The following is a 20,000-nucleotide window of genomic DNA, read 5'->3' on the forward strand; positions in this document are numbered from 1 at the left end:
CAAAAGCTTTACACTAAATATACAATAACCACCATTCAAATAAACACAAAAGAAAACAATAACAAAACTTAAAATTAACCACACACCAAAACCAAAATAAATATGTGTTCATATATATTATGGGACACCAACACTGTCGTCCACCCACAAGCCGAACTGTCTTTCACGTCTCACTACCACAGCTTTGTGCTTAACAATCCACTGTGTGGCAATTTGCCACAACTACCTCCCTGATTGGGGTCCTGGATATCATCATCATCATTATCATCATCATCATCATCATCAATCGAAGGCTCATTCAGTCCGGGTCATCAACATTTATCTAAATCTGAGTAGTCGTATCCAGTTCCTTATGATAAGCCAGGTCATCAACAATCAATTCCACATACAAGTTAAAATCTCTCCAAAGGAATAAGTAACTCCAAGGAGGAATCACGGCCTGAAAAAAAGCACTTACAAACACTCCTAGCTAACTAAACTATCGCACTATAATCAAAGATAAATAATAAACTTTCTATTATTCAGAATCACTCCAAGCGAAGATAAATAAATTGTACTTAATTGTTGAAATAAACAAAACACTTCCACGCTGGTAAAAAATATAGTCAATCCAGGACTCAAACCACATAACTGCCTCTAGCTGCAGAAAAATCAAAAAGAACATTCACCCAAGACATTCACAACTTTCCTAACCTAGCTAAAAACATAAACAACAACCTCATTTATACCAACAGTCTTTCTCACAACAAACAATCAATACACTAACTACCTCTCGCTCGCTGACACACTCACACACACTCTCTCTCTCTCTCAGGATTTGGCAAACGAAAAAAAATAAAAATATATAAAAATTGATCCTCTACAGGACCAAGGAGACACTTCAGTTTAAAAGTATTCTTCTCCTTACTTCTCCTACTAGCACTTCCCAAATCTAAGTATCTATAAAACAATAGCGGCATGCTATAATCATATGAGTATGGCTCTCAATATGTAAATTCAATTGCAAATCGTTTGAGAGTTTAAAAAATGGGATTTATAAATAGAGCATATTTTCAACCAGAAAAAGCAGATAAGATTATTCATTTCTGAAAGTTTGTACATTATAATGTAGACTTTAGGTCAAATGTATAGTTTCAAATTATACAATAAGATAGACTGTGGGTGACTTACAACGGAAGAGGTGCTTCAGGCAAAGGCGAAGCTTGTGAAATTTCTCTTCAGACTTGGCGACGTAAAGTGACGAATTGAGATTTTCACAACTCCTCTTCGAAACCTCCCAGGTACTTCTCTCACTACTGACGTGGAAGCAGCCAATGCATGGCACAAACTGAAAAGGCCCTACGCACTCTGCTGCCGAATAAACAGACATGTTAATCATGAAAATAAGTTTTTCAAAGGCTTCACATTTATGTAATTATGTAAGGGAATTCATTTATAAAGGCCTCATAATATTTAGTATTTGAAAGTCAAAACAAAACTTCAATAGCATAGAGATATATATAGACAATAAGAAAATTAAATTACTATATTAGACCAGTGAGAAATATTTATCTTTATTACTTATCTTTTAAAAGCTTGAAACTGTGCACATTGTCGCACACTGAAAGCGTAGCTCATGAAAAGCTGATAAATTGTGAAACTTATTGTTTAGAAGATATAACGTCAAAGGAAGGATAAAAGATTACATGGACAATAAATGGAAAGATTCAGGTTTCAGGTTACTTATAAATGCCGTTACCTTTTCAGGGCTCCATCTTGTTTCTGAAAATATGGTTCCGTTTACTCCATGATGTGAACAATTATGAACTACCAAAAGTGGTACCTTGATCCTTGGTAGTAAGCACCAGGGTGACAGTGAAGCTCTCCAAGTGGGCCATAAGGTTAAGCAGGCCATTTTCCAACACTAACCTCATAATCACTCAAAACAAATATGTCTGCAAATACAAACCTACGACTGCATGTCACCTCCCTCAGAATCTGTAATTTACTATATGAACGAACTCAGTTGAACTATGTTCATTGGTCATGGTAATAAAGGCTTCTAAAGATCGTTACAATACTAGCCAAAAGTTGATGATCTCATTTTGACAATTTTTAATTCTTCCTTTTAAATATATTACCTTACACGGAGTTAAGATGCACATATTTATTAATGGATTCTCTGCTGGGTCATCTTAGGAATCATACTCAATGCTGTCTAAAAAGACTTTGGTTTTGTTTGAAGTGTTATTATTATTATTATTATTATTATTATTATTAGCCAAGCTACAACCCTAGTTGGAAAAGCAGGAGGCTATAAGCCCAAGGGCTCCAACAGGCAAAAGTAGCCCAGTGAGAAAAGGAAATTTTGAAATAAATAAACTGTATGAAAATGGATTAAAATTGAAATAAAACATTTCCAGAACAGTAACAAGATTAAAACAGATCTTTCATATATAAACTATAAAGAGAGACTTATGTCAGTCTGTTCAACAAAAAAACATTTGCTGTAAGCTTGAACTTTTGAAGATCATTCCACAACTTGGTCATAGCTGGAATAAAACTCCTAGAATACTGTGTAGTACTGAGCCTCATGATGGAGAAGGCCTGACTATTAGAATTAAATGCATATCTATTATTACGTTCAGGGTGGTATACTCCGGAAAGTTCTGAATGTAAAGGAGGGTCAGAATTTTTAAAAATCTCAAGCATAACAAACTAATTAAACGACGGTGTCAGAAATTATTATCTAGATCAGAAATAAGAAATTTGATAGACCGTAAGTTCCTGTCCGACAAATTAAGATCAGAATCAGCAGGTATAAAGGAAAGTTTGTTTATACCTTTTTGCGACTTTATGCTATCATGAATTTTTTTTTCCTTCACATCGACAAGAATAATATTGCTTTCAGCATTTTGAGACAAATTTAGGCATTATTTTGTAGTGGAGTATCCTCTGTATGTGAGCTATGGTACAGGTTGTGATAAGCTGTATGTCTATGTTGATTTCTCTTTATTATGTCAGGCCATTAGATGACTTCCTTCATTTTGTACTGTAGCATTACATCTGGAAACATGCACTTATTGGAAATCTTTCCCCCATCTCCAACTGGAAATGGGTTATTGAAAGATGGCACTGAAAGTATCAGTACGAAACCTATGAACAAGAAACCTGCACCAGACAATGTACTTGATCTAAGAATGTGCAGTTGCAAGAAAAAGGATGTGGGGAAGGTGCAGCTGAATAAGGGCTCTGCTTCCATGCACAGAGGCATGTAGATGTGATGGTGGGTGTACGAATGTACCTTCAGCCTTTTCAGTAGATGATTATGATGATTATTAGACTCAATATCACGATGACACTAATTATATGTTAGGATGTCTTGTAGCTGTAGATGGAGGCAAGAAATTTTTGTTTTTGCTAGGTAAATTAAAACACGATGCATACATGTGGTACAAGGTTCCTGTATGCAGTCCTTATGGTCAACCAATTGAACAAAATCTGTTGGTATTACCTGTGGTCTGGATCTTATCGGGAAAGTTATTACTATCATTACATACTGTGATTCATCATAAAATGTCAACTTGGTTCAGTTACTACATTACATCTTTTACTTTCTTCTCCATATTCATATTTTTACAAAACTATAACTGCATATATTTCTTACCATCAATTATCTACAGTATATGTTTTAATGAGTCTTTTGATTTAAATTGGTACTGATCTTACGCAAGCTCTCATTCTGCTATATGGCATTTGTCGAAACTGGAGATTCAGAGGCTAATGTCATTATAGTAATTGTAAGTGTTTTTAAATCAGATGAACGTTCTATTTCTCTTGATGCTTCAGAGTTTAATTGAGAATGTAATGAATGGTTGAACTCAACAGCCCTTTATTTGTGGTGGCTGATGAATCTGTGAAGATTCAGTAGCCGTCCCAGTTATTACGATGTCCATTGTTGTTGTGGTTATTTATGCACTTATTGAAGCTGTCATTATAGTAGTTGCAAGTGATGTTGGATTGGATGCACTTGCTCTTTCTCCTGTGCTCACTGTTACGTAACTAATGAAAGGATTTTTAACTTAAGTTGCACAACAATTCTTTCTCTTTTATTTGATGTTTATTTCATCAAATGTAAAACATACAAGAGTTTGAGTAGGGTAATCTAATTTAAACCTTATACTACTAACTAAAAAATCCACTCAACACAGGCAAAGAAATGTTGCTTTGCTAAAGTATTGCTTCTCCCCACAATCCCATTCTGCTTTATGATTTGACGCATCAGAGGATTACAGGTGAAGGTAAAGAACGATTGAATTAAGGATGATTACCTTTATTTGTGGTGGCTGATGTGGTTGTTGTCCATGTAGATTCTGTAGAAGTCACAGTTGTATCACTGCAAGTCATTATGGGGGTTACTGTTGTACTTGTAGAAACTGGGGATTCGGAGGCTAATGCCGTCACCGCAGTTGTAAATGTTCTTGAATCAGACGAACTTTCTATTTCTGCTGTTTCTATTGTTATTAAATCAGTGAAAGTTATTAATTGTTTTACTCCCTTGCATATCCCTTCTTTCCCTTTTATTTGAATTATATTTCATCAATAATGGAAAATGAAAGTTTGAATATGATTACTATTTTCACACCTAAGACTACTGACTACATAATCACCTCAACCAAATCAAAGCGTGGTAAGCCCCTACATAACTTTCAAAGATAATAAACTGTATTGGCAATTATTGACAAATTTCATTGGATAAACTAATGCAGATGAATGAACTTCTTTCGAATGTACGTTATCAGAAAATACAGCTGTAACAATTCTTGATACATGTATAGGCTAGCTCACTGCTAGTAGGGTAACAACATCATCTGACTGAAAGTAATGAGGATTAAGGTGTTTGGGGTAATGATCTGGATGTTAAAGTTAATCATTTCAAAATTGAGGATTTTTTAACTTAATATACTATTCTTTGAATGTATTTTGCTCTTATGTAGGGGCATATTGCACCAATTCTTTCTAAGTATAAGATGGAGCATACAACAAGAGTTTGAGGATAGTTTATTTTAAACCTTATACTTCTAACTAAAAATCCACTCAACCCAGGCAAAGCAAGGTTGCTTTGCTTAAGTATTGCCTCTCCCCACGATCCTATTCTGCTTTATGATTTGACATATCAGAGGATTAATGGTGAAGGTGAAGAACTATTGTCTTAAGCATGCTTACCTTCATTTGTGGTGACTGATGTGGTTGTTGTCCATGTAGATTCTGTAGAAATCACAGTTGTATCACTGCTAGTTGTTATGGGGGTTTCTGTTGTACTTGTAGAAACTGGGGATTCGGACGCTAATGTCGTCATATTAGTTGTCAGTGTTCTTGAATTTGAGGCACCACTTGTAGTTTCTGAAGAAAATGAGGTTGAGACTCCAGAAGTTGAATCACCAAACTCTGCCCTCTCTCGGTCGTCCATCAGTTCAGCACCCATGACAGCTTTTGGAAATACACACAGACGAATGTACATAATAGAAAAAGGAAAGTCATTTGAAACATTTAGTTTTTGAAAAATGTACTTGCTTCTACATGTCAGAGGTAATGGGATCTGGTAATTAACTGCCAGGAAATATTAACATAATACTTACAACAAAGAAATGTCCTTATAAAGAATATTCAAAAGTATGTACGGTTGATGTTATTCTATTCATCATAATGATGATAATAATGATCGGATTATGGAGGACTGAAATTAATAATGCTAATTGAAATTAATAACAAAGAACATTATGTAGAAATGCAGTGGATTCCAGGGGAACAAATTGGTGATTGCAACTCAAAAACAATGGTTAAACAATCACTGTAAGACAAACAACTACTTACTAATGGCAGAGAAGAAAACAATACTAGAAAAAAATGTTATAGAAACATAGTAAATGGAGTAGAATGTTACTAAACTGAGGAAGTGGTTCGAATTATTTAAGTCTACTATAGAAGAATGGGAGGCAGCTTATTGTAGAAATGGGAAAACTGAAATTGTAATGGAGAATTTAAGGGGACCGTCCGCCATGTTGAAAGTTGTTATGTCAACACCCCATGGCGGACGGCCCCCTTAAGAATTGGGAATATGCGGGTAAATGCATATTCATATAAATTCAAGATGATGTAGTACACTTATTGTAATGAGATATATTAGACACGTAAACATAAATTGTAAGGCATACAATATGCTAAGAAAAGATAGTAATAAACTTAACAGCACTAAAATTGAACGATACTTCGAATAATCGACTGGGAAACATAATATTAATGAGACATAAGAGAAGATAAATATATTTTTATAACCTTTTCAGCTAAAAGTAATTTATAAATACATGATGATTATTTGTAATATTTTATGATCCAACAGAGAAATTATTTTCAAATTTAGTTTCTAAACTCATTTGAATTTTGTAAAGAGACTACATTTAATGCCATGATTTTGGCATGCTGATAAAGAAATTACAGGAGTTTGCTTTGTAATATTGATTTATGTAAAATATAAAAAAAAATGTTTACGAAAGATAAACATTATCAACAGCTGGAGGAGGTTATGTTTGAATATAAGGTATTGAGCCTCATATGGTGGAATGAAACTAGAATTAATTTCATTTGGTGAAGGACCTAATCTAACTGACATACTAAAATTTAAATTTCATCAACAGCACTGAATAGTTCTATTATTTTTCTTTTCTATGTTATTTTCAGGGGAGTATATTAGTTTGAAAATGAGCCAGACCTCCAACTAAAATAGAAGAAGAAGAAGAAGAAGAAGAAGAAGAAGAAGAAGAAGAAGAAGAAGAAGAAGAAGACTATTAAATGTTAGTCTTGAAATAAAGTTTCAATTCTAGTCCTGCCTAAAGATTGTTTCGTTTCCTGAAAGTGATGTCCAGGTCAAGGTCTACAGATCTTGGTCCAGGTAATCCCAATCTCGCTCACTCGCGTACTCGCTGCCAGTCTGCCCTATATACAGTACATGGGCTTTGAAAAAATATTAAACTAATTGACCTTACATTGCTTTTATTGATACTCAGTTCGAAAATGGATTACGTAGTAATACCATGAAGACTTTTTTTTTGTTTTTTTGTTTTTTTGTTTTTTACAATACAGTATTAGTAATACCATTTGCTATGTATCAGATCGATCTTCATCCTATGATGATACCTATTGTACGTAGCTAAGCAATGACTGACCTCATTATCTTATAAACTTGTGTCTTTAGATATTATATAAGCGAAAATGTTTGGCTACATGATCACGTTTATACAATATTGCTAAGAATATAGCTAGAGCTCCTTGTCTTACACAGACAATATTATCCTCTATTGGAAATTGCACGAACGTCCTCGAAAACAACTGAAGGTCAATTGAATATTATGACAAGCATAAGAAATACATAATGTTGAAGTAATCAAATTTATTGCTCAAATTGTGAGATACTTTTTCTTTATACTAATACTGATTTAATTCGAAACTTTCTTCCATCTATTTTATCTATTAGATTTAAAAATGGCTTACTTTTACTTGTGTCATCTAACTCATATATTAATATATCACGTACAAACTTTGAAGGGACATTTTATAACGAGTTTGAAACAGAAAAGATGAACGATAGAATACCTAATATCAGAAGTAGATTGGTTGGTAAAAAAACCAAATACACAGAAACATCAAGAACCTTCCAAGTGTCAAGATAAAACTAAGGTTTTACAGTGCATACGTTTCTTGTAGTGATGGCACATTAATATTTGATTTAACCAAAATAATGTGCAATAAAAAGGGTTAATAAATTTTATTAATTGATTTGTGAAACTGACAGCGTCACTAATATTATTAAATGATTTTCTTACCTTCTTTCTGATTATCTAATTTTAATTTTGACCTGGTTATAAAGTGCAGTACATTTGCCCCAAAACGCATTTGTGACAGTTTATAAGAAATCTATAGATTTTTTGTTTCATGCCACATAAACATTTACATGTTCATACCATGTTTGATGAAGGTGATGGCTGATGTATTCGGCTCAGTGTTTTCCCAATTCAAAATTGAATAATTGCTGTAGAAACAGCTAAACATCCCTGTGGATTAAAACATAATTTATTAATAGCGAAAAATAAGATATTATATCTTCTAAATACATTTCAGCATTCATAATGGGCATACGGTACTAGTCTAAATATGCTTCTTTATATGAACTCATATACTTTCTCGAAATAACCACATTCAAAGAAACAAGATATGGCTCCTTTAGACCCTTATGGCAGAATAAGCTGAGCACTGTTAGTATTTTTTTCTCTGATTCATTTATCAATCAAATGTTTCCCAATTATCATAGATTTTACCTCTTCCTTGACATTCTTTTTTAGCAACACCTTAACCTTTTTACAGAACTGTTGTCTGAAAACCTGCTATTTAATGTAAGTCGGCTCTTCGGGGATAAATTGCACTAAAAATAGAGTATATCCAGCTGATGCAGATTAGATGTAGCTTGACCTATTGATTCAGTCCTAAAAGGATATTTATTCAAGTCTAGTTTTTCTATTTACTTTTAATTTTACCTTTTAAATGAAATTGGTGCTAACGCCTATGTATCAATGTATCATTAATTGAGAGAGAGAGAGAGAGAGAGAGAGAGAGAGAGAGAGAGAGAGAGAGAGAGAGAGATTTGAAACCAAAGTTGAAGGATACGAAAGCGCTATTAACCCAAAGAACAAGAGCAGAAAGGGCAATGAGAAATCAGCTGTGAGTCCGTTAATATGTCAGAGCACATTTCATAAGTCCTATCAAACCAACTGCCTACGGTGGCTTCTTGAACTAAAACCCAGCTCACGTTTTCCCACATATTCAAACCACCATGATAAAGGTTCTAGGTCCACCCAAGATATCTTCTCTTTAGAATTGGGTTCGACAATGAGAGGTGGGAAGCCTTCATTTTTAAATCAACCAAAATACCTTCCAATGCAACCGATGAATTCAAGCCGGAACTAATTCGAATGACTCTTGCCGTACACATATCAACATTCATTGTCACTACATCTGAAATCTTCAATGAGAAACTCTACTACAGTTATGTAATGTAATTCAGGGAAGAACAAGGCAACATGGATAATATATAGTATAGTAGTAACATGGTGACATACCTATTGCTTTTGATAAAACAGCCATAATCTTTATACTGGGTACCCGTGGTGATGAATAATGAGATTATCAACCTGTCCTCCTACAACTGCAACAATTCTTAAGTCTACTATTTACTCCCATATCTAAATTTAGCTGACCTGACCAGAAGTTGACATTTGACACCTTTGTACAGCGGTGCTTTTAGTCACCCACTGACCTAGTGACAAGTATTTGGTCAATTTTCTGTTGATGTGCTGGGCTGTGTATGGGTCGGACTTTGTTACTGCTTTGTTTGCTTTTTTTGAAAATCTTCTTTGTGATTTTGTATATACTTTCATTCATAGTCAACAAATTTCCTAATTTCCTTCACTTTTAAGAGTTCAAAGTGTGGTTCTTGGCTTCAGAGTTTTTTAGGCGATGAGATACAGACGGGAAATAAGACTCACGTCAGCATTACTCACGTTGATTAATAATTACTGAAATAGAAATCAATTCTAAATAAAGAACTACCAAATGGCTTCTTAATTTCCTTAAATATTATAGTTGTCTTTAAACGCAACGCATATGCAATCTTTCCATCCTATGTTCAAATTATTTCAAATATTGGCTTCAAATAGAATTTCTATCATTCAGTCGTCTTGTTTCACAACCATTTTCTCTCCTGAAGCTAAACAGGTTTCCCCTTATCTTACGTTCTGTTATTGTACTTCCTAAATAAATAGAATTTCAACTGACTTTCATATATGCTTAGTAGAGTAGTGGCCAATTAAGCTTCAATATTGTTAACCTTATTTCACATATTTGTCTGATCCTCAGAGGACATGTGTAAGCACCTAACCTACAATTGCTTTCTGACAGGAAATACGTTCTCGCTAATGAACCGATCCGTCCTATGTAACAATTTCAATCGTTCAAAGTTTGTAGTTTGAATTACTTTAATTACACCCTCCATGGCAGTGTCGAGTATATACATATATGCACTGTATATATATATATATATATATATATATATATATATATATATATATATATATATATATATATATATATATATATATATATATATTATTACCAGCCAAACTACAACCCTATTTGTAAAAGCAAGATGCTACAAGCCCAAGGGCTCCAACAGCGAATGACAGCCCAGTGAGTAAAGGAAATAAGGAAATAAGTAAATGAGGAGAATAAATCAACAATAAATCATTCTAAAAACAGTAACAACGTCAAAACAGATATGTCATATATAAACTATTAACAACGACAAAAACAGATAAGTCATATATAAACTATAAAAAGACTCATGTCAGCCTGGTCAACATAAAAATATTTGCTCCAACTTTGAACTTTTGAAGTTCTACTGATTCAACTACCCGATTGGGAAGGTCATTCCACAACTTGGTAGCAGCTGGAATAAAACATCTAGAATACTGTGTAGTATTGAGCCTCATGAAGGAGAAGGCCTGGCTATTAGAATTAACTGCCTGCCTAGTATTACGAACAGGATAGAATTGTCCAGTGAGATCTGAATGTAAAGGATGGTCAGAGTTATGAAAAATCTTATACAACATGCATAAGGAACTAATTGAATGCCGGTGCCAGAGATCAATATCTAGATCAGGAATAAGAAATTTAATAGAATGTAAGTTTCTGTCCAACAAATTAAGATGAAAATCAGCAGCTGAACACCAGACAGGAGACCAATACTCGAAACAAGGTAGAATGAAAGAATTAAAACACTTCTTCAGAATAGATTGATCACCGAAAATCTTGTAAGACTTTCTCAATAAGCCAATTTTTTTGTGCAATTGAAGAAGACACAGACCTTATGTGTTTCTCAAAAGTAAATTTGCTGTCGAAAATCACACCTAAAATTTTAAAAGTCATACAAATTTAAAGAAACATTATCAATACTGAGATACGGATGTTAAGGAGCCACCGTCCTTTACCTACTTACAATCATACTTCATACCCCATAATTTGCACCATGCACTAATTTTAGCTAAATTTCTATTAAGGGATTCACCAACCCCAGATCTACATTCAGGGAATGGAATTGATGCAAAGAGAGTAGCATCATCTGCATATGCAACAAGCTTGTTTTCTAGGCCAAACCACATGTCATGTGTCACATACATATACCAAAGGCACCTCCCCCAATTTTGGGGGGTAGCCGACATCAACAAAGAAACAAAACAAAAAGGGGACCTCTACTCCTTACGTTCCTTCAGCCTAACCAGGGACTCAACCGAGTTCAGCTGGTACTGCTAGGGCGCCACAGCCCAACCTCCCACATTATCCACCACAGATGAAGCTTCATAATGCTGAATCCCCTACTGCTGCTACCTCCGCGGTCATCTAAGGCACCGGAGGAAGCAGCAGGGCCTACCGGAACTGCGTCACAATCGCTCGCCATTCATTCCTATTTCTAGCACGCTCTCTTGCCTCTCACATCTATCCTCCTATCACCCAGAGCTTTCTTCACACCATCCATCCACCCAAACCTTGGCCTTCCTCTTGTACTTCTCCCATCAACTCTTCCATTCATCACCTTCTTTAGCAGACAACCCTTTTCCATCCTCTCAACATGGCCAAACCACCTCAACACATTCATATCCAATCTAGCCGCTAACTCATTTCTTACACCCGTTCTCTCCCTCACCACTTCGTTCCTAACCCTATCTACTCGAGATACACCAGCCATACTCCTTAGACACTTCATCTCAAACACATTCAATTTCTGTCTCTCCATCACTTTCATTCCCCACAACTCCGATCCATACATCACAGTTGGTACAATCACTTTCTCATATAGAACTCTCTTTACATTCATGCCCAACCCTCTATTTTTTACTACTCCCTTAACTGCCCCCAACACTTTGCAACCTTCATTGACTCTCTGACGTACATCTGCTTCCACTCCACCATTTGCTGCAACAACAGACCCCAAGTACTTAAACTGATCCACCTCCTCAAGTAACTCTCCATTCAACATGACATTCAACCTTGCACCACCTTCCCTTCTCGTACATCTCATAACCTTACTCTTACCCACATTAACTCTCAACTTCCTTCTCTCACACACCCTTCCAAATTCTGTCACTAGTCGGTCAAGCTTCTCTTCTGTGTCTGCTACCAGTACAGTATCATCCGCAAACAACAACTGATTTACCTCCCATTCATGGTCATTCTCGCCTACCAGTTTTAATCCTCGTCCAAGCACTCGAGCATTCACCTCTCTCACCACTCCATCAACATACAAGTTAAACAACCACGGCGACATCACGCATCCCTGTCTCAGCCCCATTCTCACCGGAAACCAATCACTCACTTCATTTCCTATTCTAACACATGCTTTACTACCTTTGTAGAAACTTTTCACTGCTTGCAACAACCTTCCAACAACTCCATATAACCTTATCACATTCCACATTGCTTCCCTATCAACTCTATCATATGCTTTCTCCAGATCCATAAACGCAACATACATCTCCTTACCTTTTGCTAAATATTTCTCGCATATCTGCCTAACTGTAAAAATCTGATTCATACAACCCCTACCTCTTCTAAAACCACCCTGTACTTCCAAGATTGCATTCTCTGTTTTATCCTTAATCTTAACCCTGGAAAGGTATGATGGGTCGTAAGCGACCCCTACAGCATTTTCAAAACCTGTTTTTTCCCCATAAATCATCAGCTGTCTCGAATATGGAAGTGATCGACCTGCAAGGGGTGATTAGTCTACATGCCATTGTCTGCTTTAGGACTGATTTTCGTCTAACTTCCCTCCTTCCCCGTTTTTTTACCCCCCCCAGGGTTCGACCTTGACCCTGAAATACCTTTATAGGGGTAAGTGATCAAACAGCAAATTGTCGAACAGTGTTGATACTTGTTTGGTTCTTTATAGTTGGAAAGTGTGGGTGGATGGTGTCTACCACTTGCATGACATTGGTTTTGGCTTAGATGCCATATATTGCCATGAGGTCCATTTTCCCTCAAATGCTAATTTCTGAATTTTTTAATTTTTTGCAAATTTCTGATTTTTTTCTATTCATTTTGAATTTATCTTCAATAATGGCCAGCAGGCAGTATTCCCTCGGCATGGATGTCATCAACACACTTCTAATGGAGTTAAAAAGAGATGTTGATGATAATATGGAGCTTGCAACCTCATTCTTCATTTCAAGTGGTAGTTTGGGCTGTAAGAGTTGTTGCGGTCTGCGGCCATTTTGTTGACATACCCGGAAGGTAAGTTGGCATATCTCTATATATTCTTGTTCTGTATAGAATTTGTGATATTTTGGTATATTTTAATGCATAAATATCATATTTTATAGGAGATACAATGATTTTCATAAGAAATTTACATTGTGAAACTAGGCCGTCAAAAAATGACCTTTAGATTTCGCCCCTGATATAACAGTAAATTACATCTTAGTGCACATTTTATTATGTATTTCTGTTCTAGGATAATATGAGTTTATTCTATAAAAAAATTAGCCTCTTCTTATTTCATTTGGGTACCCAAAAAAATTCATGAAATTTTGACAAATTTTTTTGGCCAAAAAAAGTTACCCTTTTTATCTCATTTCAGATCTTGACTTCTATGAGTCCAACTCATTTCCAGCAATTACACGCTGTTGCTTTGCCATCTAAGAAGGTGTCCCTAAAGGGATTTATGTGTGTATGTATATTTCTATTTTTTGTGAATATTTACGTCGTCTTTTTTTTGTATACTTAAATTTTTAATATATTTCTAATAAATAGTTATTTTGTGGATGGGTATCATTTATATTTTCAGTAGTTTTTAGCATTCTTTGAAGTATTTTTAGCAAGTCAAACAATAAAGATTGATGCATAACTAAATTTTTCCTGAATTTTTTTGGAAGTCGGGGTCGCGCACGACCGAGTATACCCTTAAAGGGGTATCCGAGTAGCGTACCTATCCAGGGTTAATCATTACTCTACCATACACTTTTCCAACTACACTCAACAAACTAATACCTCTTGAATTACAACACTCATGCACATCTCCCTTACCCTTATATAGTGGTACAATACATGCACAAACCCAATCTACTGGTACCATTGACAACACAAAACACATATTAAACAATCTCACCAACCATTCAAGTACAGTCACACCCCCTTCCTTCAACATCTCAGCTTTCACACCATCCATACCAGATGCTTTTCCTACTCTCGTTACATCTAGTGCTCTCCTCACTTCCTCTATTGTAATCTCTCTCTCATTCTCATCTCCCATCACTGGCACCTCAACACCTGGAACAGCAATTATATCTGCCTCCCTATTATCCTCAACATTCAGCAAACTTTCAAAATATTCCGCCCACCTTTTCCTTGCCTCCTCTCCTTTTAACAACCTTCCATTTCCATCTTTCACTGTCTCTTCAATTCTTGCGCCAGCCTTCCTTACTCTCTTCACTTCTTTCCAAAACTTCTTCTTATTCTCTTCATATGACTGACCCAATCCCTGACCCAACCTCAGGTCAGCTGCCCTCTTTGCCTCACGTACCTTGCGCTTTACTTCCACATTTTTCTCTCTATATTTTTCATACTTCTCTATACTATTACTCTGCAGCCATTCTTCAAAAGCCCTCTTTTTCTCTTCCACTTTTACCTTCACTCCTTCATTCCACCATTCACTGCCCTTCCTCATGCTGCCTCCAACAACCTTCTTGCCACATACATCACTTGCAATCCCAACAAAATTTTCTATTGCTAACTTCCACTCCTCCTCTAAATTACCAGTTTCTCTTACTCTCACCTCATCATGTGCCATTTTCAACCTTTCCTGATATTTACTTTTTACCCCCGGTTTTATTAGCTCTTCAACCCTCACTAGCTCCCTTTTACATCCACCTACTCTATTCCCCCACTCTTTTGCTACAACTAATTTTCCTTCCACCAAAAAAATGATCAGACATACCGTTAGCCATACCCCTAAACACGTGCACGTCTTTCAATCTTCCAAACATTCTTTTAGTTATCAACACATAATCCATTAATGCCCTTTCTACTACTCTTCCATTTGCCACTCTTACCCATGTATACTTATTTTTATCTTTCTTTTTAAAAAAGCTAGCACTTATTACCATCTCTTGTTCAACACACATATCTACCAGTCTCTCACCACTCTCATTTTCACCTGGTACGCCATACTTCCCAATGACACCTTCTACCTCTCCAGCGCCCACTCTAGCATTTAAGTCACCCATGACAACTACATAATTCCTTCTATCCAGTCCTTCTACACACCTAGTTAATTCATTCCAGAACTCATTCCGCTCTTCTTCACTTTTCTCACTACCTGGCCCATACGCACTGACAAACGCCCAACATTCCCTACCCAACCTAACCCTTACCCACATTAACCTAGATGATATCTCCTTCCATTCCGTTACTTTACCTGTCATTCATTCACTCAGCAATAACGCCACACCCTCTCTCGCTCTTCCCCTTTCAATCCCAGACACTCTACCAGACATTTCACCAAATATCACTTCACCCTTTCCTTTCATCTTTGTCTCACACAAGGCCAATACATCCATCCTTCTACTTCTAAACATACTTCCAATCTCACATCTTTTACTCTCTATCGTACTACATCCACGCACATTCAAACACCCCAAAACTAGAGTGCGGGGAGCAGTCACTCTTCCCCCAGCTCCATCTCTTTGTCTTTGTCTCGTAGGATTTTTATACAGGAGAGGGGGTTCCCAGCCCCCTCGTCCCGTCCCTTTTAGTCGCCTCTTACGACACGCAGGGATAACGTTGGCGCTATTCTAATTTTTATATGCCCCCGACGCCACAGGGGGTATATGTATATAGTATAAAAAGTAATGGGCCAAGAACACTACCCTGTGGAACACCGGATATCACATTCCTATACTTACTATGGTGCCCATCAACGACAAGTCTTTGAGATCTATTACTTAAAAAATCAATAATAATGCCAAGAAACGACCCACCCACTCCCAACTGTTTGAGTTTGAAAACTAGGGCCTCACAATTAACATGGTCAAAGGCAGCACTAAAATCAAGGCCAATCCTTCGAACTTCCTGACCACAATCAAGGGATTTCTTTACAGCATTGGAGATTGTAAGAAGGGCATCACATGCTCCAAGGCCTTTACGAAAACCAAATTGCAAACTAGGGAATATATGATTACCTTCAGAAACCTATTAAGACGTTTTGCCAGGAGACGTTCAAAAACTTTAGATAATATGGGAGTTATGGAAATTGGGCGGTAATCAGTGGGACTTGAGCTACCACAAACACATTAACATAGAGGAGTAACATTACCAATTCTCCAACAAATGCTAAAAGCTCCTCTTCTTGCTAACTTGCGCAAAATAACAGATAACTTTAGAGCTAAGAAATCTGCTGTCTTTATAAAAAACAAAGGAAAAATGCCATTTGGGTCTACACCTCCATAAGCATCAAGGTTCATCAACAGAGCTTTAATCTCACGAGATCGAAAAGCTAAACTAGTTAGTTTAGCCTCAGGAAAACAGGAACGAGGAAGTTCAAGTTTTTCATTACTCTGTTTACTGTCAAAAACATCAGCCAACAGGGATGCCTTTTCCTTTGGACAGTGAGTGACTGAGCCATCTGGTTTAAGTAAAGGAGGAACTGTTGCATCTACACCAAAGAGTGCAGATTTAAGGGTAGACCACCATTTATGTTCCTGAGTTGTACCAGAAAGGGTTTCTTTTATTGTTAAATTGTACTCCTTTTCAGTTGAGGCATAAACTCTCTGAGCAAAAGCTCGAAGCTGAGTATAGTTGTTCCAGGTCAAATCTGATCTGTTATCCTTCCAAAGATGATAGGCCTCCTGCTTCTCCAAATAAGCACGTCTACAATCATCATTGAACCACGGTTTGTCCTTCACTCGGTACCTTAGCACACGAGAAGAGATACGCCTATCAATTATGTTGACTAGATTCTCATTCAAAGGGACAACAGGATCTACACTACTATATAATTGACCAATTCAAGCACAAAAGATCATGCAAAATCCCATTCCAGTCTGCTTGGGATTTCATATAAATTTTACAAGAGTATGATATATCAGGGACAGGCTGCTCAGTCTTCACTACTAATGAAATCAAGGCATGATCAGATGTCCCGACTGGAGAACCAACCGTACTACTTATAACGCCAGGGGAGTCAAGGTATACAAGGTCCAAGCAATTACCAAACTTGTGAGTAGCTTTATTTATGATTTACTCACAGCCTGATTCCGAGGCAAAGTCTAAAGCTCTTAAGCCATGGCGATCGGTAGGAGAGATAGAACTCAACCACTCCCTATGGTGAGCATTAAAATCACCAACAAAGACAAAAGAAGCCTTTCTATCATCTTCTTGTATCTTAGCCATAATGATAAGAAGGCAATCGAAGATAGAATCATCCATGTCTGGATTCCGGTAAATGGAACACAAATAAAAGTTGTTATGCCTGCCACGAACTTTTATTACCTGATTCTCATGACATCCACATTGATAGCAGGACTTATAAGAAGCAGGGTACGCGGTCCTAATATAACACCGCCATTGTCACTGTCCCTTGTATGTACCATTCATGGGCAACCTTTAAACAAATTTTCCATAATTTCCATAATTAAGAGAACCAACATACATTTAAAAAGTAATAATAATGACTCTTATTTCCTTATCTTCAAATTGATGTGTTTGTAGAACTGCGTAAAACCACAGAGAAACAATGTCGATTACACTCTACACCCTACCTAACCTTATCTGTAAAATTGTGTGAAAATCTATGACGATCATTCATCAGGATAATAATGTATATCAAAGCATATCAAATATTGGAAAAAGGTAATGTAATACATTTGCCTTTATTATTATTATTATTATTATTATTATTATTATTATTATTATTATTATTATTATTACTTGCTAAGCTACAGTCCTAGTTGGAAAAGCATGATGCTATAAGCCTAAGGGCTACAACATGAAAAATAGCCCAGTGAGGAAAGGAAATGTGGAAATAAACAAAACACTTTAAGAACAGTAACAACATTAAAAGAAATCTTTCATATATACACTATAAAAACTTTATAAACAGTAAGAGGAAGAGAAATAAGATAGAATACTGTCCCCAAGTGTACCCTCAAGCAAGAGAACTCAACCCCAAGACAGTGGACGACCATGGTACACAGGCTATGGCAATACCCAAGACTAGAGAACAATGGTTTGATTTTGGAGTGTCCTTCTCCTAGAAGAGCTGCTTACCATAGCTAAAGAGTCTTTTCTACCCTTATCAAGAGGAAGGTAGCCACTGAACAATTACAGTGCAGTAGTTAACCCCTTGAGAGAGGAAGAATTGTTTGGTAATCTGTGTTGTCAGGAATATGGGGACAAAGGGGAATATGTAAAGAATAGGCCAGACTATTCGGTGTATGTGTAGGCAAAGGGAAAACGAGTCGTAACCAGAGAGAATGATCCAATGTAGTACTGTCTGGCTAGTGAAATGACCCAATAACTCTCTAGCGGTAGTATCTCAAAGGGTGGCTGGTGCCCTGGCCAACCTACTACTACTTCTAAGGTATAACAAACATGCATATATCATTTTGCTTGCGAAGGATAAAATTGTAACCTACTGATAGACAGGACGAAAAGCAAAGTTATTGTTAAGAAAGAGTCCATCTTACCATTTTCCTGGAAGACAATACTGAAGGCTGTACACTCAGGTGTTTTAGCGCACACTATCCTACAAAGACCTGAAATTTAAAGGATTGCATATGTTACCTCTATATCGTAAAACTAATGTCGTGTATAACAGTAAACACTTTACTATGAAATACACTTACACCAATGTAATTGGTGAGAATAACAATTACATCTGTGCTGTATATAACAATGATATTCATGAATATCATGTCAATTTCAATTTGCCTTTTATTAAACTTATTTTACTAGCATTTTGAAGTTGATAAAGGATTCAGAAAATGAAGTTTTGATTTTTGTTAATTTTTAAGGGAAGTGAACAGAAAAAGGTTACTGTATCAGATCTGAAAAGGCAGTTTATTCATGACTATCATATGGAGTACCTTCACATCTAGTTACTGGGGATATTTTCCTTTCATTGTTTAACTTGATAATTATTCATAATTCGCCAGAAAAGCTGCAACATAATATTTATTCACTTGTATGAAATTAAATCCAGTGTAACGCAGCTTTATTGTTGGCAAACACATTACCACCTTTTTGGCACAAAGATTATGATCTCATCATTACTTCGATTGCAAACTTTGCCAGTTATCTGTTCTATGTAAACTCCATACCATTAAGAACATGAGCTTAATCATACACTGTAAGTACCAATCATTCAGTATTACTTCTATCTCAGTTTTGAAAAATTATCTGTATTCGGCATGCTGTGACATTCACCCTGATAAAAACTTGAATCGGTGCAAAATCAGCTGGAGCTTCTCTTTAGATTAGTAATAACAACTACCTTTATATGACCTTAACATCCTTTTAGAGTATTGCATATTACAAACATTTGACCTTTACCAGTACAAAAGATCCAAGTCTCAAATTCTCCTTTCAATATCCGAATAATGCCAGAGTAAAACATATGCGATTTAAGGCTGCAACTGTCATAACGGAAAAAATTTAGCTCATTGTGATGCATCTACGCTGTAATAACGACCAATATCGCCACCAATCGCCATGAGTCTCAACCGCATAGGCCTAATCGTCTGCGTAAAAAAGAAAGAAGAAAAAAAAAAACCGCTATATGGTTACGTACATTAATCAGCTCATAACGATTGCCGCTCAGGTCGCATACCACCAGGCCGACAGACGCCATTTTGTCGCCATTG

The 20,000-nt window shown here is 36.3% G+C and overlaps 1 protein-coding gene and 1 long non-coding RNA gene across 2 annotated transcripts in view; both read right to left on the reverse strand.

Annotated features, from left to right (window-relative positions):
- Positions 1–3,724: 3,724 nt before the first annotated feature.
- Positions 3,725–5,464, reverse strand: LOC137618427 (uncharacterized). Its single transcript, XM_068348595.1, has 3 exons — positions 5,206–5,464; positions 4,311–4,493; positions 3,725–3,822 (listed from the first exon to the last, which is right to left on the reverse strand). Exons 1-3 carry the CDS (start codon positions 5,462–5,464, stop codon positions 3,725–3,727), a joined length of 540 nt encoding a protein of 179 aa, XP_068204696.1.
- A 2,562-nt stretch (positions 5,465–8,026) lies between these two features.
- The window catches only part of LOC137617866 (uncharacterized), a 12,512-nt gene continuing 538 nt past the window's right edge, over positions 8,027–20,000 (reverse strand). Inside the window, exons 2-3 of the long non-coding RNA XR_011039684.1 lie at positions 18,825–18,893; positions 8,027–8,087 (exon numbers count right to left, since the gene is read on the reverse strand). This is a non-coding gene — a long non-coding RNA (uncharacterized lncRNA). The remainder of the gene's footprint in view (positions 8,088–18,824; positions 18,894–20,000) is intronic.

Source organism: Palaemon carinicauda, chromosome 24, assembly GCF_036898095.1.
Source record: "Palaemon carinicauda isolate YSFRI2023 chromosome 24, ASM3689809v2, whole genome shotgun sequence".
NCBI lineage: Eukaryota > Metazoa > Arthropoda > Malacostraca > Decapoda > Palaemonidae > Palaemon > Palaemon carinicauda.